Source organism: Zalophus californianus, chromosome 11 (assembly GCF_009762305.2).
Source record: "Zalophus californianus isolate mZalCal1 chromosome 11, mZalCal1.pri.v2, whole genome shotgun sequence".
In the NCBI taxonomy this organism is placed as follows: Eukaryota; Metazoa; Chordata; class Mammalia; order Carnivora; family Otariidae; genus Zalophus; species Zalophus californianus.
In genome coordinates, this window is record NC_045605.1 from 101,954,061 (window position 1) to 101,978,449 (window position 24,389).

At 50.1% G+C, this 24,389-nt stretch overlaps 1 protein-coding gene across 4 annotated transcripts in view; it reads left to right on the top strand.

The window, feature by feature from the left end:
* Positions 1–536: 536 nt before the first annotated feature.
* The window catches only part of STX3 (syntaxin 3), a 46,049-nt gene continuing 22,196 nt past the window's right edge, over positions 537–24,389 (top strand). For 3 of the 4 annotated variants that reach the window (XR_003517311.2, XM_027578459.1, XM_027578458.1), the window contains exons 1-2: positions 537–668; positions 15,457–15,540. Coding sequence is in view for 3 of the 4 variants with exons in the window: in XM_027578459.1 (XP_027434260.1) it covers positions 639–668; positions 15,457–15,540 (114 nt within the window). In the remaining variant the exon portion in view is untranslated. Of the gene's footprint in view, positions 669–15,297; positions 15,353–15,456; positions 15,541–24,389 lie in introns of those variants that run through there. The other variant, XM_027578457.1, reaches the window with a different exon arrangement.

Sequence of the window (24,389 nt, forward strand, 5' to 3'; positions counted from 1 at the left end):
TTGCCAACGGTGTCAAACCCAAATTCTTCGCCCCCCACCTGTTCCGTCCCGTCGTATTCCCAGTTATTTCCTCTAGGAACACGCGTCCATAGCGCCAACCCGCGGGCTCCTGGACGGCCAACTCAGACACTCGGAGCGCCCCTCCTCCCGGCGGGACGCCGGGCTCTCCCTGGCATCGCCAGAGTTCTCGGTTCGCAGGACTGTGTGCGGCTGGGCCCGGCACAGGTTGGTGCAGCCGGTGAGTGGCGGTCGGCTGGAAAGGATGGGCTCTCCAGCAGGACTTCTCAGTCCCCGGAGGGGCCAGCCGCGCGGGTAGCTGGGGTCATGGGGGCGGAGACCCGCTCGGGCCCTTTAAGGAGGAGCGCGGGGCGCGGCCCAGGTGAGGGGCGGGCCCGCCGGGCGGATCTGCGCTGCGCGCCGGCGCCGGCCCGGGAGCCGGATTTGGAGCGCTCGGCGCCGGCGGGGCCGCAGGGGGCGGCGCGGCGGAGCCTCCAGTGGCCTCGGACGCTCCTCCTAGCCCGCGGCCGCCGCCCGTCTCCGCCTGTGCCTCCAGCTCCTTCGCCCCGGCCCGGCCGGCCGCCACTTCCGGCCGCTCACCTGGGACGCGCTCACCTGCCTCCGGGCGCCTGGGCACCGGGATGAAGGACCGGCTGGAGCAGCTGAAGGCCGTGAGTCCCGCCGCACCCGGGAACTGGCGGGCCGGGGGCTGCAGCTGCGCGGGAGAGGGCCTTCCCCTTGCTCCCCACATCGGGGCTAGCGGGCCCCCCCCGCGCGAGGCCTGAGCTCCCCGAGCTCCAGCCGCATCTGTCCCCCTTCCGCACCTCCCTCTCCTCCTCTTCGGGGTCATGTGCCGGTGATTCATCCCTGGGCTGCGATTTCCATGGATGCCAGCAGCTCTCTCCCCCCGCCCCCCGTCCCTCCCCCAAGCTGGACAGTGTCACTCCAGAGCTGGGGTCCGCAGGTGGGGGCTGCCTGAGCCCAGTGGGGTTCTCTGTGAGGTCAGGGGTCACCTCCGCCTGCCTGCTACTGCCTGGCACTATGCCCAGGGGCAGCCTCCTCCTACCCTCCCTTCTTGTCTCCCTGGGCGGGGGGGGGGGGGGGGGGCGTCGAATCGGGCTGCCCCTCCCCCCAGGAGCAGCTCAGAATTCCTGGGTGACCTCCTGAGCTGTGAACTTGTCACGTGCCAGGATGGGCCCCGCTCCTCGCCATTCCGAGGTCTATAATTATTAATTTCTCCCTCATCCTCGGGACAGCTGAGCAAAGGATCCAAAGGTAGACCGCCTCCGGTCCTACTGCACAAAAGCTGTAAAACCTCAGGCTACTTACTCTTCTGAGCGTCTGTTTCCTTATCTGTCGAGTGAGGATGATCATACCTTAGAGATTTGTTATGATATCAAATGACATAATGGGGCTCGATATGGAGAATTGTTAAAGCGTGGGTTTTTGAGTCACTGACTCATTCAACAAATAATTACTGAGTACATTCTATGGGGCAGGCCCCGTGCTAAGCCCTGGGGATTGGGTGACACAGGCTCTGTCTTTACGGAGTTTTTAAATCTAGCCTTTGATAGATACAAAGCAGTCCCTCTGCCTGGGAGCTTGTTAGGAGTGCGAAGCCTAGGTCCCCGCCTGGACCTACAAAATCAGTCTGATTACTCACGAATCTCCCCGGGTGATGCAAGACCACATTCAAGTTTGGGGAGCACAGGAATGGATAGAACTGGGCTTGCCTCCTGGCTACGCTGCTTACTCTGAGCCTAGTTTTGCCACCTGTAAAGCGTGTGGTTGTGGGGACTGAGAGTGTGAGAGAGCACGCAGAGCCCTTGTAAGGTGCAGAGCACAGGTAGGTTTAATAGATGGTAAATTATTATGCTGATAGCTAGCTGTCGAAGCTCTTTGGAAAAATGCGGGCCTCCTGCAAGTGTGAGGGACTGCTGGGATGGCGTTGCACTCTTCCCTTGTCTCTGGTGAGACCTTCATGGCCCTCTGGCCTTCTCTGCCTGCTGTGGGTCCCAGGGCTGCAGAGGAGGTGAGGGTGATGAGGAACAAGAGAAGCAGAAGGCACAGCCGCAGGGAGTGGGAGGGAGCCTCCCTGCCTCCCGCCTGCTTGCTGGCTCTCATCTGAGCCTCATAACACCCTGGTCGCGGACAGGGCAGATTTTATTGCCCCTATTTTTATCCAAGAGGCAAGTAGCGCTCAACTTGGGTAGGAGGGGTGTCCCAGAGCTGGGCAGGGCGCAACCCGGGGAGGAACCCAGGCTCCTGGTGCTCTCCACCGGACTCTTTTCCTGAGGCGTGCTGGTTGGGGAGGCAGAAAGGAAAGGTCTTGAAGCTCTTCCTCTATCAGCCAGCACAGCCAGCAATCCTAAAACAGCGCAGGACTGAACAGCGGGCAGCGGCGACTCCCTTCCTTGTGTTAGGAAGTTCGTTTCCAGAGGAAGATAGCCCACAGCCTCTTTCAAGCCCACTGTCAACAAAAAGCAAAGAACTTTGAGTTCTGAGTTTCCTTGCCAGGAAAGCCAAGCAAGTCCCCTTGCTTCCCAGAGCCTCATTGTTACCCTCTGTCAAATGGAGCTTCATCCCTGGGGAAGGTCAAAGTCAGCCTGAAGGCTGTGTAGTTACGGGGTGCCGCCCTGGTGTTTTGGAGCAGGGGTTTGGCTGGTAGAGCTGTACAAAGAGGACCAGGCTGCAGGTTCGAAGGTTCTAATTGTCGCCTGGACACCGAATAGCTGCGTTCCTTCGTTTCCTTTGTATCCTTACCTCTCTGCTTCTCTGTTCCTCTTTTGTTAAACGAGAATTTTGGTTCATCTCAGAAGCCCCTCCTGGCAAATGTTCACGTCTTCTGTGAGGGCTGTTGTTCAAGTTTGCATGGATTTGGGTTTCTAGCCCACACCCCATCCCTGTCCCCCTGCAGGGGAGAGATGCCTTCACTGCAGCAAGATAACCCCTCTCTGTTTCCTTTCATCGATAAAGGATGTTCGTTACCCTGCATGAAACCAGTTTCACACCGAGCAATCCTGTGCAATCTCTGTGGCATCTTTCTAAACCTTGGGGGAGGCGAGATGAGAGCTGCCTCCAGGTAGTTGGAGGGCTGTCATGTGCAGGAGATTAGCTTTCCTCCTTGTAGGTAAAGGGAGAAGATTGAAGTTGATGGGTAGAACTCAGGACTCTGCACAAAAGCTTTGTCAGTAGTCAGAGCTGCCCAAGGATGGACTGGGCTGGCCAGAGAGGTTGTGAAGCCTCAAGCCTGGGGGTGAGGCAGGAAGCTTGCGGGAACATCGAACGTTGTAGGAATCTGAGCAGCTCTTTGAGGGCTGGGGGGCAAACAAAAAGATTTCAAGCCCTTACCCACCCTGATGATGTGTGGATGCTTTGTTGTCTGTGAGCCTGTGCTAGGCACCGTGAGGCTCTGGGGTCTCTAGGACCGAAGTCTCAGTTGCGCCCATAAAGTGGGTCATCGTACTTTCCCCATGGGGCCATCGTGGAAGTTGAATGAGATAATCCGAGATAATCACCTGCCATAGGACACGTGAGTTCCCCAACTTGACCTTCTGGGAGCCGCATCCACACTGAGGGGGCATACCTCCAGAGGCCAGGGTCACAGACCTGACTCATCCCTTGCCCTGCTCTTCCTGGTAGGCTTAGTCAGCAGCCTGCTTTGCCAGAGAGTAGGACCAGCTTGCCAGGATGCGTACCCCCAGCACGTCTCACAAGGCGGTTCTTGCTGATTTCTCACTAGTCGAATTTTGGGTCTGCTGAGTCCAAGCAATTCCTGTCCCAGCTCTCTTTTCATTCAGCAAACATTCACCGACCACCTACAATGGCCCAAGCACCTGTGAAAGGTACTGGGCTATACTGGTGATTACCACCTGTTCCTGGATGTTCTTACGAAGTTCACAGAGAGGGAGACCCACAAGAAACAGAAAATGATGATACCATCCTTGTGGTGGAAGCCACCGTGGAAAGACCCTGTTGACTGGTCTCCGGGGACAAGGCACTAGAGAGTGGGGGGGTGCTTCCCAGAAGGGATGCTTGAGCTCAGGTCCTGTTAAGACCAAGTCCCATCTCTTCAAGGAACGTAGAGTCTCCTGAGAGGCGAGGATCCGAGATTTTCTCAGCCACTCTTCCATTAGTGAGTGCTTCACTTCTTCACCACGATCAGTGCTTTGGGACTTCTATGTTCTGGGAATGCTCCTCCTCATCCTTCTGGACCTCTTCCTGCTGAACATCATGTTAGGCAGAATTAGGACACAAAGTCCAGGTCTTAAAGAGTAAATGGTCATGTATGAAAAAAAAAACCCAAATCAAAGGTAGGTAATGATAGCAGTGATGTAGGGAATAGAGGTCAAGGACTTTGGACCTCTGGAGGACTAGAAATAACTTGGGGTACACCAGGCCCTCCGAAGCCAGTGCCCATAGGGACACAGTAATGAAATCAACCATGTGGGGCTCTAAAGGCCAGACTAACTCTTTATTCTTTCTGTTCTGTCTTGTGTCTTCCTGCATCCCCAAGGGCTCCTTGGCCTCCTGCTGCATTTGACATTCTGGGGTCTCTATAGGACCAGAGGTCCCGATGATAAGGGTTTGAGGGTACCCCCCCTCAGAAACATGGGGCTGTACTTCCCTTTAAAGCTTACTTTGTTCAGTAAATATATATTGAACTCCTACCATGTGCCAGGTGCTTTGGCTCATAACCAAATCCTAACATCCTGACTTGAGAATCTCTTCATTGAGATTCAACTTAAGAACCTTCTCACTGAGATTCTGTCCTTTAGTGATAAGATTTCTTACTGGTCAGTGATTTCTTCCTGGGAGGATTCACCCCATGGTAGAGCAGTTTAGCTGGAGCAGACAGGAGGCCCAGCTGAGATGAGTGACAGTGGATTGAGTAGGGATTACGGACTCATCAGCCAGAGGCCAGAAGGGAAAATGCTTGGTGGAGAGAAGGGGATTAGATTTATTTTTGTTCCTGGGAGTGAGCGGGAGGCTGGGGCCTGGCAGGAGCCAGGGGGGGAAATGCTGGTTTGTGTCATGCTCTCTCCCCTCCCCTCCTGTCAAAATTCCTACCTATCTTCCAAAACACATTCTTTATACTTACCCTAACTGCAGCCTAGATACTCTCCCTCCAGTCCAGCTGCCCATATGAGCTGTATTCCTTTGTAGCAAATGCCTTTCTCCTATTGGGTCAGTGGAGTTTTTGTCACCACAGAGCAGGCTTGAAACTACCTTCATTTGTTTTTTCGTGAGTTGGACTCTCTGTCTCCTAGCTCCTGTTGTCTTTAAGATTGATGATTCTAGGGGTGCCTGGCTTGCTGGGACTCTAGGGCAGATGACTCTTGATCTCAGATTGTGGGTTTGAGCCCCACATTGGGTATAGAGATGACTTAAAAATAAAATCTTAACAATCAATAATTCTCTTCCTTGTCACCATGTCATCATCTGCTGTAAAAATGATCATTTATTGGGCAGCTACTTACTATCTGACAGGACTTGTGTTAGGTACCTTACAGACATTGTCTCTAACCCTTTCAACCCTGCAAGGCAAGGTGGTGTTTTATATTATTCCCATTTCACAGGTCAGGAGATTGAGACTCAGGTTTGGTTGACATTCCAGCTGGGAAATGTTGGGATCAAGAATTGAACATGTCTGTCTGGCTTTTTTCGATCTCCCTGCACCATATTTGATCCTCTCCCCAACTACACTGCACTGCACACCTCTTGACGCAGCGGCAGAGAGGGTATTGCTGTGGGACCCCAGCGCCTAGCCCTCTGCATGGTGGTTATCCAGCAAACATTTGTGTATTGATGAATCCACAGCTTGGCCCTTACACATCCCTTACTCATCCTTATGGCTTTGGCTTCCCTCAGGGAGCCCATGACTTTGCTAATGGAGCCGGAGGTCACTGGTTCTATCCTCAAGGACAAGGATGGATGAGTTCCAAGGCTCCTAGCTGTTCCTAAACCCTTAGCCCAGTTCATCATGGAGGGTGGCCCCATTTAGAAGGACAATGAAGGAGAAGATGTGGGTGCCACGGTGAAAATCTAGCTCACCCCATTTCTCCCCTGGCAAAGTCTTAGACATCAATGCTCTCTTCCAGTGTCACCGCAGGGCAGCCTCCACACCCTGAGCGGGCAGCATTTCCGATACCTCAAACTCTTTATTCTTTTTGGTGGGTAACAGCGGGGACCTAGTGTGTGTCGGAAGCTGCCTGCCCTGCGTGTGTGCTGACTGGGGGAGCACTGAGCACACGGCCCACAGCAGGGAAGGCTGCAGACCGCGCTGCAGACCTCCAGTGAATGAATGGAGACAGTCTGCAAATGAGCTGACTTGGATTCTGGAGTCCCCGAGGGGTTGTACCTGCAGCTACTTGGATCTCAGGCCTCTGCAGCTTCCTCCTGTCACCAGTGTCCCCAGTCTCCACGGTCAGGTCAGCCGGTTTTCCGGCAGTGGGCCATTTCCATGGCAGTGTTCCCCTGTGGGCACTGTGAGTGCAGTTCAACCTAAAGGAGATTAGGGGAACAGCCGCTCTCGGGGGATGCTTAGCTGTCTGGGGTATGGCAGCGTAGTGTGGCATTGGGCTTGCTTTATTAAAAAATAAACTTGTAACTTTGGACTAATTTTAGATTTACAGAAAAATTACAAAGACAGTACAGAGAGCCCCTGTCTACCTGCACCTGGTTTCCTCCCTTGATGACACCTTCCATTATGATGGTACATTTGCCAAAACTCAGGAACCAGTACTGGCCTGTTAACTCACTGAACTCCAGACTTTATTTGGATTCCACTCATTTCCCCACGAATGTCCCGTTCTCTGATCTGGGATCCAATCCCGGACACCACATGGCAGTTAGGTGTCCTGCTTCCTTCACCTTCCCTGGCCTGCGATGGTTTCTCCATCGTTCCTTGTTTTCCACAGCCTGGTCAGTATGGCTTGTGTGTTTTCATGCCTTGGAAGTGTATTTCCGGAGGCCAGTGCTGCATGCTGCCGCTGGGGTGCGGTGGCTGTTGGGAGATGTCGTTCCATGTGGTTGAGAGCAAGGGCTCTCCTAGCTCAGGCACTCACCATCTGCGCCTTCTTGGGCAGGTTGCTTGGCATCTTTATGCTTTCATTTTCTCAGCTGCAAGACGGGGAGGGTCCCCAGAAGATCGTTGTAGAGATTAAATGGTAAATGTAAAGTGCATGTCTTAGAAGAATCCTCAGCCCTTGGGGAGTGCTGGGTAGATGGTACCTCATGTAACTAATAGTGAAGTGTTCTGGAAGGATCATGATGGGGAGGGGGCTTGTGGGACAGGAGCTGAAAGGAAGTGTTGAGCAGAAGGCTGGGGATGAGTAGAGAGGAAGATGTTATTGGTTCCTCCATTCTGTGCCCTTGAGAACGGGATGCTGGGGGGTGTTGAGAGGCGGGGTGTGGAGGGAGAGGAAGTCAGAAAAGAGTGAAGACAGGATGGAGTAGTGGGGGAAGAGCTAGAAGCGGATCTGAACTCTCCAGGGGGAAGCAGAAGATACTCTCTCAGTCTCTTTGAATGGCTCCTGGGACGTGAGAGCATGCAGGAAAAGGGGTGGTTTTCTCACTCTGGTGGTCTTCCTGCAGGTATCCTGTGGGTAAATCCACTCATCTTTCAACATTTCCCCAAGGGATCACTTTTGCACACATTCCCTAATAGGCTTCTCTCCTCACCAGGAGGGAATCCCCCCTTGGATTCAGGCGAGGTTGGGCCCCCCGTCTTCTCCTGGGTATGTGATTCCTTAAGTGCTGTCCTCACTCACCACGTGGGGTTGTAAAGACCTGTGTGCCTCCCGTCAGAGCCAGTGAGGTCCTGGAGAGCAGGGGTGCTGAGTTTGATCTGTGCATCTCCAGTGTCTCTATTGGTGTCTGGCAAATGGTGGTGTTCAGTAAATACCGTTGGCTGAATGAATGGATGGGACCTTGTAGTGGGAAAGAGAATGTGTGGATGTGGGGTTGGTTATGACACCCCATCGTCTCTCCAAGTTAATGCACTGTGAACCCAATGGATTGGACCAGGCAGGGTTCTGTCCTGCCTTTGTTCCATATTAGCCGTATGATTCTGGACGAATTAACGCCCCCCACCACAGATTCCTCATCTGTATAGACAACATCTACCCAGGACATTTTTCCCCCTGCCTTCTTTTCTTCGGGTGAACTTCCATCCCTTTTCACTGTTCTTCTCCGGACCTAGCTCAGGTCCTGAGGGGCAGAAACAGGTGGTAATTAACATGGCACTAGGGATGAAACTTTGATGAGTTTTGTATCCAACAAACGGAAAGCAGGATCTTTCCAAACACATGTAGAAGATTGAAAAATACTGGCCACGTACGAAGCCCTGAAGAAAATATGTCAGATTGCACAGAATATGAAATCCTTTAGGCCATGTTCCCTGACTATGACATAATAAAATTAACAGTACAGTAAACATCCTCCCCCACCCCCCGGGCTTACCCTCTTTGGAAATTAAAAAAAAACCTTTCTAAATAACTCTTGGATTAAGAAGAAACCAAAAAGGAAATGACAAAATTATTTAGAGTGATAATAAGAGTAGTAAGTACCAAAATTTGCGAGAAAGTAGCAGAAGCAAAATTCAGAGACAGCTTTATTTCTTTAAATACATATTCCAGAAAAATGACTTCATTCAAATAAATGAGGTAAGTTTCATTTCACGCTGAGGGACCTGCTGTCCCCACCCGAACATTGGTATTAGAATCGCACTTTTGGTAGAAACTCTCTTCAGAGGAGATAGGCCCGGTTCTCTGCTTAGGTGGCATGGTCTCGGCCATTTACTATGGACCCAGCACTGCTCTCAACATTTCATGTGTATTAACTCATTTAATCCTCACAGCAGTTCTGTGAGCAGATTCTTCATGTTGCAAATGAGGAAACCCCACCACAGAGAGGTTCAGTAACTTGTTTAAGATCACACAGCTACTGAACAGCAGAGCTGGGTTCTCAACTTGGGCCTGTCAGATGCATCTGTGTCTCTATGTACATGCATAAGAGTCATAGGATTTACGTGCATAGGTAACTTTAAAAAAAAATTATTTCTTTTAGAGAGAGAGAGAGAGCAGGGGGGAGGGGCAGAGGGAGAGGGAGAGAGAACGTCCCGAGCAGACTCTGCACTAAGCGTGGAGCCCAACATGGGGCTCAACCTCACGACCCTGAGATCATGACCTGAGCCGAAACCAAGAGGCAGCTTAACTGACTGAGCCCCCCAGGCTCCCCGTCCTGGTAACTTTTTCATTCATGCACATAGATTAATCCAGTTTCATTTTACTGACCTTGCAGCATCCCCTAAAATTAGTGAGGGTGTGTCAGGAGCCGGAGTGGGAAGGACATCTCCAGAGAGAGTGTGGAGGGTAAGAACCGGGGCTCCAGCCCCGCAGACCTGCTTTGGGGCCCTCATACTGCCCACTTACTAGCCAAAGCACCATGGACGCGGTATTTAACCTGATTGAGAGGTTGCCTCATCAGTCAATGGAGAGAATAATATTTGTCCCTGAGAGGTTGATGTGAGAATGAAGTCATGTATTTGGAACCACAAAGTGTCAGTGACAAAATACATACTACATAAGAGTAGTATTGTCATGGCAGAATGTGTGGAGTGGGGCCATCTCGGACTTCGTCTCTTGTTCAGTTGTCCACAGACTCGCTGGCCTTGGGCTAGTCTGGTCATGGGCTTATTCCTCAGTTCTTCATTTTCGAAACAGGGCCAGGGTTGGCCTCAACTTGTCCATCCAGGAGGCATCTTGAAAGTAAAAGTGTGAGGCTCACTAGGCTGTTGTTTGAGGCTGATGCCTTTTGATTCATCTGACAGGGTGCGTTCAGCAGAAAGGGAAGCGTCTCCTCTGGGAGGGTTTCACCAGAGGAGAAAACAGGGTGGGAGGGAAGATGGCTGTTGGAGAAGGGCCATCAGCCTCCGTAAGTGGGGAGCATAAGAGCACCGAGTACCTGTTGAGAGCTGACACGCTTGCTCAAGAAGAGGGACTGGAAAGACCAGATGTTGGGCAGTGTGTCGTGGGTGTGTGTATGTGTGTTTGGAATCCTTGTCAGTGGTGGTGTTTGTCTCTGGGAATCTGTAGACCCTCATTCCAGAGGGAGGCAGCTGGGGTGGGGGCAGCAGGGACAAGAAAAGTCATATACCATTGTCTCTGCATTTATCGGGAGAGAATCTGGGCTTATGAAGAGGAGTGTGTAGCTCCCACGCAAAGACTGTTCCCCCGTGGGGAGGAGGAAGTGTACGAATTTGTGCTCACCTGCTTGAGCCAGGAGGGCCCTGCTCCCCCCCCCCCCCCGCCCCCACAATCCTTTAATACCCTGCTGTGGGACGTTAAGGACCAGATGTCCCTTCCTAGTCCCTTCCTATTCCGGACTGCTGGTGCCTTCCCCTCTGAGTATTTCCCTCACCCCGAAACATTCCTGAGAGCTCCCGGGCCTTCTGGCTTGTCCTGGGACCCTCTTGCCTTCCTGAGGCCTGGCCGCTGTGGCAAGGAGGGAATCTGTGATTTCTTCATTTGGGGCGGCTCCCTTTTTCTTTCTTTGTCCCTCCCTTTGTCTTGCTGCTCTGATTTGTATATTTTTTTTTAACATTTTTAAATTGAAGTATAGTCGAAATGCAGTGTTACTTAGTTTCAGGCGTACACCACAGTGACTTGACAACTCTGTATGTTACGCAGAGCTCACCACGGCAAGTGTAGTTACTGTCTGTCACCTTATAGCGCTATCACAGTAGGGACCATATTCCCTGTGTCGTAACTTTCATCCCTGTGGCTTCTTTATTTTATAACTGGAAGTTTGTACCTGGAAGGAGTAAGGGGATTTCTTTCTCTGTCTCTGTTCTCTAGAAGGCATCCATTTGTTGAGGCCTGTGGTTTCCTGGCTAGCTAAGCTTGCTGGTTTGCTTGCTTACTTGTCTCCTTTTCTCTTCCTTTCTTTTTTGACTTCAGGACTCTTTCTTTAAGTGAAATGTTACATTCAGCCCCGGTGTATAAAGCAGATAAAAGGGAAGCTGTGCAGATTTAAGAGTAGGGAAGGGCCCGCTGGCTTGACTCCCCCTCCCTGGCTTCCCTGGCCGCTTTGGGAGGGACATGTCGAGTGTCCTGGGGTTCCACAAAGCCGTACTGGAAAGCTAAGCTCCTTACTTGGTGAGAAAACCCAGGCTTAATGAGACAAGTGCCCGGCTGCTCTCCATGGTTCCTGGTGGCTCCAGGGGATAGGCTGCTTTGGGAAGGGGCACTGGAATAACAAGGGCGTCGGACAGACAACTCAGGCTTGAGCCTAGACTCTGCAAAGCAGTGGCTGGGGGACCCCGGGGAACTTAGAACGTCCATGACTTGCAGGTCCTCAACTATGAAACATAGACGGGGCTCGCTGACAGGGCGAACGTGAAGCAGCCAGGGTGTCTGGTCGGGGCTCTACGGGTGGCAAATGTTTTTATTAAAGAAGCTAACGAGGGGGACCCAAGTCAAATAGACTAAGGTTGACAGAGAAGGCAGTTAGTGTGGAGTGAGAGGAATGAGAGCTTCGGCCCCCGCACATTGTGCTCTGGGCCCCTGAACTCTTCCCACTCTGCAGAGAGAAGGTCGTGGTCACAGCTCCCTCTCGGGGCCCGTTTGGGTGGCAGGGATGGGTGACAGACTCAGCGCTGCGCCCTGGCAGATCTCCCATCTCCTGGGGGGTTGTGGCCGGGGGCAGCAGGAGGTTGGGCCTGGGGGAGGGGAAGGAAGTGGCCGGGCTCGTGGTTCTCAGAGTTTCTGCTGCGGCCCCATGTTGCAGTTCCTGCTACGTTTCTGTTACCACACGCCTTGATTCTTTGATAAAGATGCTGAAGTTCTTTTCTGGCCTGTGCTCAGTCATGTGGGCTGAAGAGAAAGGGTGCTTCGTGCTTTCCCTGCCCTTGGGCTCACCAAGCCTCAGCCCGGAGATCCTGGCTGTGTCAGAAGGGATGAGGGGGTCTCTCTGGGATCAGTTAGATCCCCCAGTGCAGAAGCCTGGTGGGAGTCCCCATGTCCCGAGACTCCGGATAGATAACCCATGATGACGGCCTCTTGCTTGGATTCTCCGATTGGACTAAAGCATGTGCTGTTGTCATTGATGTTGTTAATTTTTGGAAGTGGCACAGCACAGTGGGAGAGACTCTGCATGGGAAGATGGGAATCAAGAAACCCTGGTGCTATTCCTGGCGGTGTCCGGAACTCAGTGTTTGGCTGTGGGCCTTGATTGCCCATCTCTCAGTGAGCGAATTTGATGATAGAATCTGTAAGGTTGCATTCAACTCTAAAAGTCCTGTATCTTTTTTTTTTTCCCTGTCCTGTTTAAAGGTACTTAGATCCAGGTTAAAGCTATAGAGAAGTTGGCTAGATCTTCTACATGGCCGCGTTTTTGAGTTGTAACTACGTGCTGTCCATTGCCTAAGGAACTTTAAAGTATTATTAAATCCTCACAAAAGCATTGGTGGGCACTATTATTCCTATTTTGTAGATAAGGAAACTGAGGCTCAGACATGTTAAACCAGTTGTGTAAGGCTCCGCGACCGGTATATGATGAAGTGAGTTATGGAACCCACATTGTCATGATGCTCTGGAGCCGACCTTACTGTCCTAGCCATTAGCGTGAGGACTTCCTAGAAGGAGGAGAACTCACTCTTTTAGACACCGTGTCTTTACGGCGAGGTGATAGGGAAACTGACATTTATTAGGCACTGGTGTGTGCCCAGTATTGTGCTAGAAACCTTCCGTATGTGGTGTCTTCCGACGTCCATAAGTGTCGTAAGGTGTGTGGTAATATAGTAAGTGGTAACAACAGGTCTTAGACCTAGGTTGTGAGTTTCCAGACTTCTCTTTTCCTGGTTCACACATTCTGTCACTGAAGATGGAGCAGGCTGCCCCCCTAGAGCCTGCTCCAAGCTAAGAGGTGACGTCTCGGATTGGGGAGGGGGCACCCTGTACAAATTCCAGGGGTCTCAAAGATGTATGTCATGATGGACAGCTAGGTACCTTCCAGGACACAGTTGTTTCCAGCTTCCAGAAACTTCCCTCAGTCCATCCCAGGATGGTAGTCTCATCCCACTTCCAAGACGTCTGTAGAGAGGAAACTCAACAAACACTTATTAACTCAACTTCCCAGAGGAAGACTGGGCCCCTGTTTTCCAGGGAGGTTCACAGAGATCCTTCCCGGGACGTGGAGCCCTCTGGAGGCTGCCAAGAGGCCCATGTACTAATGATAGTTGATAAAAGGAGCGCACTGTCTCCACTTTAGAAACTGCTGGCTCAATCCAGGCTGCCGTCTCTGCGGAGGCTAGTCGTTCATTCAGCTAAAATTGATTCCATTTCCCTTACATATCTAGCCCGTGGTAAGTGCTGGGTGTACACATGGAATGAGTGACAAGAGCCAATTCCTCTGAAACGGATTTTTTTGAAACATTAGAAGAATACTGTTCAACTCCTTGGAAGAGTGCTGGGAAGGTCGGTCTGTGGAGCCTGCTGGAAGCTGAGGGGCGGCTTCGGGCTTCGGAAGAGTAGAGGCAAGGGTGGCTCTGCAAAACCAGCAGATATCTCTGTTGGGTGCTGCCACCCGCTGACTCAGCTCCATTCACTTTGCAATTCAAATTCCTCAGGGAGCTTGGGTCCAGATGGATCCCCTTCCCCCCCCCCCCCCCCCCCCCCCCCCCCCGCATGAGTCTGGGAAGGTTATCTACACAAAGGAAAGTGTTCTGGGCAGGCATTTACACTCAGAGTATCTGTTACAGTAGATAAGGCAACCCTGGCCTTCCAGGGGTTTATAGCCAGCGAGGGAAGATTGGTAAGTAAAGGAATAATTAACAGTAGGCTGTGCTGGATGCTTTGGAAGGTTTGCACAGAATGCAGTAGGACCTTAGGGAGGTTTAAAATTTTGCAGGAGGGGGGAGTGTCAGGGAAGGCAGACAGAGGAGATGGTGTTGAGATTGAATTTTAAAGGCTAAGTAAAATTTTTCCAGCTGGTCCTTGTGTGACAGACAGTGAAGCGGATGAAAGAATGGAGTTGCAATTGTCTGGTCTGGAGAGCGCGTCCCAGAGTGAGGAGCGTGGGTGGGACGAGACCTTAACGGGGCCTCTGCGCTCTATTAGGCGTTGGGACTTTTAATCTGAGGAGATGAACAGAAGGAATGACTTTTTAGGAAGTCGATTCGGGGGTTGTAGCACTGCCCTCAAATTCAGTTTCTTTGAATGTGGCTGTTAAGTTTGGGTTGCTGGTGGTTCCAGACAAGCCAGAGAATGACATGATGGGGGAGCCAGTCAGAACAGACTCTTCCCATCATGGGAGTCTCAGATTTTAGTGGGAATTCCCGGTAATTCCATCCTCTGTTGAAGATGGGGTTGTGTGTTGTTGGGGGTTTGGTAGCAGGCTTTCATGGCCTGTGGCATTCTGAGTGTTTGAGAGTGACACGTCTTGGTTTGGAAAGGCCACTGGAGGTCATGGAGAAGCAAGTGTAGGGGATTTCCCGCTCCCCACCTCTACTCCCAAGAACCCATTCTCCCTCTGTGCTTAGAAATGGTCAGTGTGTTGTGCGGCGCTGGGGAGAATGTAGAAACAGCTCAGGCCCTGGATGCTGGGTGGGGATGAAGGACTTGCTTTAGATAGCCATTTTGTGATTTTGCAGAGGAAGTGGAATGAGATCAAGAACGTGGGGTCCCCAGGGGCTGCCAGGGGCTGAGGGGAGAACTTCCTTTTCCTATAAACATGAGCTCTGACAGGGAACAACACACAGTGCTGTGTTTTTGCAATAGGTGGTTTATGAAAACAGGAAGATCTTTGCTCCTACTGTGAGGATTGGAAGCGAGTGCTGGGGAGGAACTGAGGCTAGAGACTGTTCTAATATAGATCTCTGGTAGGGCGGATCACGCATTTGAACACTCTGGGGAAGGGGCTAGGAACATGGGGTCCAAATCCAAAAGACAGGCTAGAATCTGCCTGTCTCCACATTTTAGCTGTGTGACTTTGGCCAAGTTACGCAACCTCTCTGTTTTAGGTTCTCCAACTGGAATGAGTCATAATACTGCCCCCACCACCCCCAACATCAACAACAATAACAAAACTTCGCGTTTATTGAGTACTTACAGTATGCCAGGCACAGAGCAAACATGGTTTAGCTTCATTGTCTCATTTCTTAACCCCACCCCGTGAAGTAGGTAGTGCATTGTCAGCATTTTACAGATAAGGAAACCCGGGCACAGTGAGGTCAGTAGCTCCCCGCCCCCCCCGCCAAAAGTCAGTAAGTGGTGCAGCTAGGGTTTAAGTGCAGACAGCGTGAGGCTGGAGTTTAAGGCATTGCAGAGCTGTTCTGAGTTTTGAGGGAGATTATGTATGTATAATGCTTAATATAGATGTAGCTCCGGGTAAGTATTTGGTACCGTTAGCTGCGCCTTGTGTTCTGAGCCTCACACTGCTCCTTTTTGTCTCTCACAGAAGCGGCTGACACAGGATGATGATGCCGATGAGGTGGAGATTGCTATTGACAACACAGCCTTCATGGATGAGTTCTTTGCTGAGGTAGGAGACCTTCCTGTGGTGTTTTGTTTTTGTTTTTGTTTTTCCTGGATGTACATAAGGAAACACAGCCACTGTGTAAAGAATAAAACTTGGCTCTTTCAAGGGTAGCAGAGGACGGTCGGTCTTTTCCTGGGGTGGGGGCGGCCAGACCAAGAAGTTGCCCGGAGATTCTCTTCAATACATACTTGGGAGGGTCTGGATTTTTAATCTTATTGAGAAAGTCAGCAGAGGGTAAGTTATATGTAAAGAGATGTTTTTAAAGTTTTATGCTGCGTGACAACATTTTAATGATACCCTTTCTTGCCTAAATTATGTGATTTCAATACAGAATCAACCGTGGGGGTCACAGTCGTGAGTGTAAAAGAAAAAAAAATTATGTTTTTAGGCCCGTGATTCAGATAGATCCGATTTGTTGTTTCCAAAAATTCAGGCCCTTTGACTTAATTCTAGTGATAACTGAAACACTGAGAAACCACCAGTTTATTTTTTTGGAAGTTCAACAGGGGCAAAGATGGGTTGCCCCCATCGACAGACCCGCATAATCTTTGATCTGGAAGGTCCTTGTGGGGAGTGCCTCTGTTCGATGGTAAGTGGTGGAGTACAGTGTCAGGGGGCTCCAATCTCAGCCCTGCTTCTTACCAGTGGTGGTTCCTTCACACGCTTGTTTTCCGTATCTGTAAATGGGGACTGATACTATAATTCCCCTTAGGGTTATTATGAAGATTTCATGGAACAATGTTTGTAAAGCATTCAGTGTAGCATCTGACATGTATGTGCCTGATGGATGATCCTTCAAAACAAAAGCACGGGGGCGCCTGGGTGGCTCAGTCATTGGGCGTCTGCCTTCGGCTCAGGTCATGATCCCAGGGTCCTGGGATCTGGGATCAAGCCCCGCATCAGGCTCCCTGCTCCGCGGGAAGCCTGCTTCTCCCTCTCCCACTCCCCCTGCTTGTGTTCCCTCTCTGGCTGTCTCTCTGTCTCTGTAAAATAAATAAAATCTTAAAAAAAACAAAACAAAAACAAAAGCACGAAAAGTTCCGTCCCGGAAGTTTCTGCCATCATACTGTGTTTTTTTGTTGTTGTTTTTTTTAAATTTAGGCTTTTTATGTTTTTGGAAAGAAGACAAGAAGTGCCACATTCTTTCCCGCAGGAAGAATGTGGGCACCTCCCATCTCTAGATCGTGGATGTGGAAAGTCGCCCTCTAGCTCTTGTCTGAATAGCTTGGTGGTTCATGGCAGGTCATCTGTGGGAGTCGTTAGTGGGTGGGAGCAAACTGCAGTGCGTGCTGGCCTGATTGGGAAGTTGGCTTGCACTTGCTCTGCAGTTCCCCACCCTCTCCCTGGGTGGGTCTGTCCTTCTGGTCGAGGAGTCACCGTGAGACCCTAGAGCACTTGAGTTTTGTGAGTCCAGGGCTGTCTCAGGTGTGGATCTTGGAAGGAAAATGCCTTTTCAGGGGTAGGGAGGACCCCTGTAGGCCCTATAGCTTGTTCTGATCTTGCCCTGGATAAGCAGGTACATTAGAGAACTTCTTCCCTTAGATAAGGCAGCTTTGCCTGTAACTGTGCTTCACCTCTTCTAAGCCAGTGCGAGGGTCCCTGAAGGGCAGTGTCCCTTGTGAAGTGGGAAGATGGTGGGCCTCCATGACGTGGTCTCAGTTCATCCTCAAGCATTTCGTAGCAGTTGACGTTGGTCCAGTCACTTAACGCCCCTGGCCTCTAATTCTGCTCTGGAAATTGGGAATGTCAGCACTTACCTTTCAAGGTCGTTGTGAGGATAACATGAGGATCACACATCCAGAAAGCGTTCTCTAAACAGAAAAGTGCTGGCTAGATCATAGTCATTTTTGGAGCCTTAACAAGAAAGACCTCGAGGGCTGCTTTTCTTTTTTGCTTTCTCCTTGTCAGATGCTTTTCTGTCATTTAGGAAAAATAAACCCAAGCCCTGTCATATTTAGGGTGGAGAAGGGTACTGCACGGTGGGGTGGAGAGAGAATCATCTTCGGAATTAAGTTCCTTATCTGCTACTAACTGTGATCTCGGGTACATTTCTTGACTTCCCTCAGTCTCTGTGAACTTGTCTGTGAAGTGGGGAGCAACATTAGTCACCTCGCAGATTTGTTGGGGAGTAAAGGAGCTGACACTCAAAAAGTGCTTTGTGTGGGCTTAGGTAAATGTCACTCCCCTGCTTTCCATCTGATGGGGCCCCGGGAGGGTAATGCTGCAGTGGGGCAGAGGTGGGGGAGGGGGTGAGGGTGGCCACGGGCGGTGGAAAGAGGCCACGCAGGCTCTGGCTCCCATGGGTCCTGGTCCGGATCTCAGCACTGCCCTGACCAGCGGTATAACTTTGGAAAAGTTGTTTCACTACCCTAAACCCCAGCTTCCTCTAAAGCAGGAATAGTGGTGTTACCTTCTGGATTTTGTAAATATAAACCGAGAACGTATGTGGATGTACGTAGCACAGCACCTGACGTACAGTAAGGATGTCTTCAGTCTGTTTGAACTGTCCTCACTGTTCCATTCCTGATGTGTTTGGGAATGTGGTCTGGAAATAGCCTTGAAAGTGGGATAAAGCAATTGCCAGGTAATGGGGTTTGGGGAAACGAGGGGGGCCCCCATATGTGGCTGGGCAACACAACGAGTGCATCCTGCAGGAATATAGCTAAACAGATTGCTTGGGAAGGCACTCTTGTGACACACCTTGTGTTTGGACTTGTTCCAACAAGCAGGTCACCCACGGCTGTTTGTCGAGGACTGAGTGTGTGAATCACAACCCCGTCAGAGAGGCATGTGCAAGGTGCAGGTGAAGTCACGGGACCAGGACGCTTTCCAAAATGTGCACTGCACTGTAAAACTCAAATGGTTTCTACATCTTCTCAGCTGTTACAGAAAGAAATTGGCCCTTGGGTCTCCGGGCCTTGGATGATTAAGCCAGGAGCTGGTAAATGATAAACCTCGGATTATTGTCTAATTTGTGCTTGTTTGTATTTTCTTTGCTCCGTTTGCTCAGTTGGCAGAGAGAACACATTTTCGGAGGAAGCGGACCTGCCTGAGAAGGCAGAAACATTAGGGGCTTATTCTTCTATATTCGTTCGTCCGTTCAACAGAATATACATGTGCTTACTGTCTTTCACACAGCGTGTTAAGGGCTGGGGCTCACAACATTCTGTGTGACAGGGTCCTTTGCCCTCTGGTGGCTCTTTGTCTGGTGAGTCACAATAACAGAAATGTCCACAGGTCCTAGGGGAGCACAGCAGGGGAGAGAGGAAGGTGAGAGAAGGCCCCGGTGGTTCTTAACTAGACCTGCCCCGCAGAGTCACCTGGGGAGCCTTTTGCCCATCCTCGTGCCTTGTTCAGAGGGCCTGGAATGGCTTCGACTTTCAGATTTTGGGGATGATTCTTTTGCCTCTCCAGTTATGAACCGCTGCAAAGTGACGGGGAGCCTTTGAAGGTGTTAAGCAAGGAAATGCTGAGATCAGGGTGTGTTTTAGGAAAATCGTTCTGGTGGCAGTTTGTGGAGGGCGGGAAAGGCCAGCAATGGAGAGACTAGGCAATTGGCTGGTGCAGTAGCTCATGGGAAGGAGGATGGGAGCTCTGACCCGCATCTGGGACCCTGGCAGCGGCATGGCGTGTCATCTAGGGGTGCTTTTGAGTAACTGTGGCTTAAGCAATCAAGGTAGGTAATCATTTCCCATGTGAAGAAGTCTGCATTGAGGGTGGTGCAGTGGGTTGGAGGAGGTGGGGTTCTAGGTCAGTGTCTCTGTGATCCTCTTGGCTTTTCCCTTGGGATTGGGAGATAGAGTCTGTTCTGATTACCTGTTGCCAAATGACAAATCACTCCAACAGTTAGGGTGTCAAAACAACCAGTTTGTAATGCCGACAGATTCTGTGGATTAGGAATTCAGGCACAGGGAACAGTGGGGGTGGGTGATTTTTTTGCTCCACAATTTCTGGGCACTTCATTGGGAAGACTTAGACAGCTGTACACTGGAACCTTATAGAGACTTCTTTATTCAAACGTCTGATGACTTAGGGGAAATCTCCGTAGAGACCATCAGTTGGAGCGCCTCTACCCGACCCGTTTCTGTGGCTTGGGTTTCTTAGCCTGGCCAACTCAGGATCATCAGGGTATTACGTGGAGGCTCAGGGCTCCAGCGCAAGGTTCCAGCTCTGGAAGTCATATGGCACATCCTTTCTGTACTCTGATGTCAAAGTAGTCACAGGCCTGTCAGGTTCACAAGAGCAGTGCATAGATACCCCTCTCAGTGGGAGGACCGTTAAAGAATTGGTGCCATGTTTTAAGACTTCCAGAGCCACAGCTCCATATGACACCACCGTGTATGATCATCGCAAGAAGTCAGAAAGGGGGAAGCCAGAGAAGTCCTCAGATCCTTTTATCAGGCGAGAAAACCTCCCCAGTCCTCCAAGTTGACTTCCCTTTGTGGCCCACTGACCAACAGTGGATCACGTGGTCACAGCCACTCAGCTGGGAGGGACACCGGGGAAGTGAGTACTTCGCAAAGGGACAGCGTTGCCAGGATTGACAGAGAACTGATCCTGATTCATCGCCTGGGGCTGACAACATTGCTGCCCAAACAAAATCAGAGTTCTGTTCCCAAGAAAGGGCAAGGGCCAGGGGATGGCTATTTGGTGCATCAAAGTGCTCGTCACAGATGGTGAGCAAATATGTTTAAAAAATGCTTCATACTCATTTTGTCCTATGGGGAATTAAAATATACACGAACTTATTAAAGGCTCTGAGATGTCCCGTAATAAAGAAACCTGCTTAACTTGCTTATCTGAGCATTTATTTTTTCACAGAGCGCTTTCTGATGTGTAACTTCTGTTAGCAAGGGTGAATGAGGACATTTCAGAAAATGCTATTATAAAGTTTTTCGTGTTTTTTTTTTTCTTTTGTGGGGTCGGGGGAAGTGTTCTTTTTTATTTTTTTTAAGATTTTATTTATTAGAGAGAGAGAGAGAGAGAGAGACAGAGAGAGTGAGAGAGAGCACAAGATGGGGTAGAGGCAGAGGGAGAAGCAGACTCCCCGCTGAGCAGGGAGCGTGTTGTGGGACTCGATCCCGGGACTCCGGAATCATGACTTGAGCTGAAGGCCTAACCAACTGAACCACCCAGGTACCCCAGGGGGAAGTGTTTTAAGAAAAAACTCTGTGAGGCTGTTTCGCAGTTCCACTGGTGTATGAAGCTTACTTATCTCCCGAAGTTACTTGTATTCACTTATTTACTCTTTCAACAGACTTAGACCGAGTGACGCCCTGTGCTTGGCCAGTGATGGCTGTGAGGTAGTGCAACTGGAAAGAGGTCACTGAGTCAGGGCTGGGACAGGCGAGAGTGCAGGGCGTGTGTGCCGGGGGCTGTGGCGCCTCGCAGGGCGGAGCGATGCCTACTTAGAGGAACTGGAAGCAGAGGCATTTCTGCGGAGGCTTGAGTTTTGTTAAAACTAAGAACCTCGGAATGAATGTAGCATGGAAACCTCAGCATGGAGTCAAAGCTAGCAGGTTAAGGATTCTTTAGTTCCTTCTCCAGGTGGAATCTTTGGGTGAGTCGGTGAGCGGGGCAGTGCCTTGTCCTCTCCTGTCACGTGCCCGTTTGCTCTCAGGGCCGTCCCCTGCCCTTTCTGGGCTCCGCTCCGTACTGCAGGGCACTCACTTCCCAGGTTCCCTTGCGCACTGGCTTTGGTGTGTCTGACCTGGGGAGGCACTGGCAGAAGACTCGAGGAGGAGGGAAGAGGTCGTGGTTTCCCTCCCCAGACATGTCTCCTCCATGGCCTCAACTGTTGCTGGGTAGACCCTGCCTCCAAGCGTTCTGCTGGGCCACTCCACCATGCTCTGGCTCCCATCAGAGGGGGCCTGGCCCTGGGCTCTGGTGACCCTGCTGTTGGGAATTTCCAGAGTGCCTCACCATCCTCTGTTTGGCTTCTTAGCTCTTCCATCCTGGAGGAAAGAACCCCTGCACTCTGTTATTTCGGCTAAAATAACTAGATAGATTTTTGTTTTCCTGACCAAATTTTGAGTGATGCAAAACCCGAATGTACTTAATTGATTTGAGATTATTATCTAAGAATACTAGTTTTCATTGGTCAGTGTAACTCTGAGGTTGCTCCTTTCTTTTCATTCATGAAAGGGGAGTTCCACTAGTTTATCACTAGTCTTGATAAAACCCCTGACAGACTTGACTTCTGTTGCTTGGACTGAGACCTCTCTGGTCCTTCTAGTCAGTGTGTGTTTTCCAAAGCAAAGAAGCAAACAAATCAAAGAGGACTTGACTGAGAATGTGTAATACAGGGACTATTTTGGATTCTCCTCGTTTTGGGGAATAGTCAAGGTGTATGAACTGTGAAAAGGAGTCATTTTTTTGACCCTTACAATCCCATTACTTTGCCACCGTAAGGGGGTGGCACATAATAAATATGAAGGAATTAATTAATACCTAACTAGAGGTACAGAGTATGTGGCAGCTTAGGGGAGGCAGAGACTCGTTGTTAAGTAGAATGGACAAAGCCTTCCACCCTACCCCATGGCAACCCACCACTTCTCCAAAGTAGGACTTTCTCTGTTTCCCATTATCTAATTAGATTCTACTGGCTACTTAGGTCCAGAAGGAGGTGACCATCCATGCCTTGAAAATAACTCCTCCTTTTAGTTAGATGGTGGTGATTAGTATAATCTGGTAATCATAATGGGTTCCCTGAGGCAGCACCCAACGTGAAGAGTGATTGACCTGCTGTCATTCTTGATTTTCTTGGGTGGCTGCTGACAACATCACAGGGCATTTTGTTAACGTTGGGGATTGCTGCGAGGTGTAGATGAGACGTGCTTGTGAAGGCAAGCAGAGCACCTGGCACGTAATAAACGGGCAGTAATTGCTGGCTGTTCCTGGATTTCTCATCATTTCATTTTGTGAGCATGTACTTTGCGTTAAGTGTTTGACATGCATTATCTCTTCTAATCCCCACAAAAACTCTAGGAAGTGGGAAATATGAAAATCCTCGTTTCACAGAAAAGAGAACCAGGGCTGGGTGTGTGTGGGGGGGTGAGTGGATTGTTCAAGATCATAAAACTGCTGGGACGTGAAGCTGAAAGTTGAGCCTGGCCTGTTTGATTCGTAACATTTTCTTTTTCTTTTCTTTTCTTTTTTTTATTAACATATAATGTATTATTTGTTTCAGAGGTACAGGTCTGTGATTCATCAGTCTCACACAACTCACAGCGCTCACCACAGCCCATACCCTCCCCAGTGTCCATCAGATTCCTAACATTTTCCCAACTGTACTATTTGAATGGCCACATTACTGACAAGTCATTGAAAAATACATTTTATTATTTTATTTTATTTTAAAGATTGATTTATTTGACAGAGAGAGAGAGGAGGGGCAGAGGGAGAGTCTTTAAGCAGACTCCCCACTGAGTGCAGAGGCCGACATGGGGCTCAATCTCGTGACCCTATGATCACGACATGAGCTGAAATCAAGAGTCGGATGCTTAATAAAGCCACTAGTTGCCCCAAAAAATACATTTTGAAAAGTAACATACAATAAGCAGGCATTGAGGATGTACTGGCTGCAAGTTTAGCATGGTGATTAAAAAAATACAACTTTCAGATTCGTTCTTTCAATCAGCAACGATTCTCGAGCACTCTTGGTGTATGAAGCTCTCTGTAGGGAGCCTTGGTTAGAGGAGGAAGGAATAGGCACCTGATCTCAGCAAACGGCCACTGAGCCAGTCCTCACAAAACGGAGTGGAACACGAGCATTAACATGACACAAGCTGAATACCCAGGGACGTGGGAGAGAAGATCCAGGAGCCTCCCATCGGCGGTTCTTGCACTTTTATACCTGGTTCAGGAGACAGGATTTGGGTGTCTAACAGATGCCCCGTTTTGCCTCTTCCTGCAGCATGGCCTGGAGTGAGTGCCTGTTCTGTGAGCCACAGTATTCTCGGGCACAAAAAGGATCTGATGAGGATGACCTCACAGAAGTGTCAGCTTGTTTCTGACACGTGTATTTGTTAAATCAATTCAGTTCTTAAATATATTCTTGTATAAGGTAATGTCAGGACATTTAGAACAACTCCCAACAAACACAAATGGCCCCTGAGCTTTTAGATTCAGCCTTCATACTAGGTTCGTACCCTCCCCCGCCCTGCCCTCCCCATGAGTCTTTGCTTATCTGGCACATGCACGAAAGAGAATTAATTGCATGCAGCTGCCACCATGAAATACCCAGAAAGTCACTTTGGAGGAAAACCACACTTCTAAGAAAAAAGAAAGACACAGAGTTCAAAAAAGAACGCTCTGTGATCGGCCAGTTGCCCGTCCTGAAGTCCTAGATGGGTCCTGTGATTATTTGGTGAATTGACAAAGTTCCTGGATTACTAAATCAGAATCCCTGAAATGCCTCCAAGTGGTGAGGTTGATGAGGACAGAGGAAACAGGGCAGCCAGCCTGCACTGGGTGGAGGATGGAGGAGGTGGGAGTGGGAGCCTGTGCTCCCTGGGCTCGGAAGTCTCACAGGAAGGCTGAGGGTGCAGCACGTAGGGCTCTGCTCTTCCATCCACAGGGTCAGATAGGCCATCTACCATCCAGCCTCCGGATGTCTGGAGTGACTCTGGACTTGAGGCCCAGCAGCTAACAGCTTCCTATCTCATCTTTCTATCATTGACCAAAGTTCGGATCAGGATGTTCTTCGCTTTATGAAATAATATTCCAGAATATATTTTCTGAGACATCCAATCTGTTGAACATGGAACATCTAAGACCTTAAGATGTGTTAAGATATGTGAAACCTATTTTTTAAATTTTATTTTATTATGTTATGTTCGTCACCATACAAT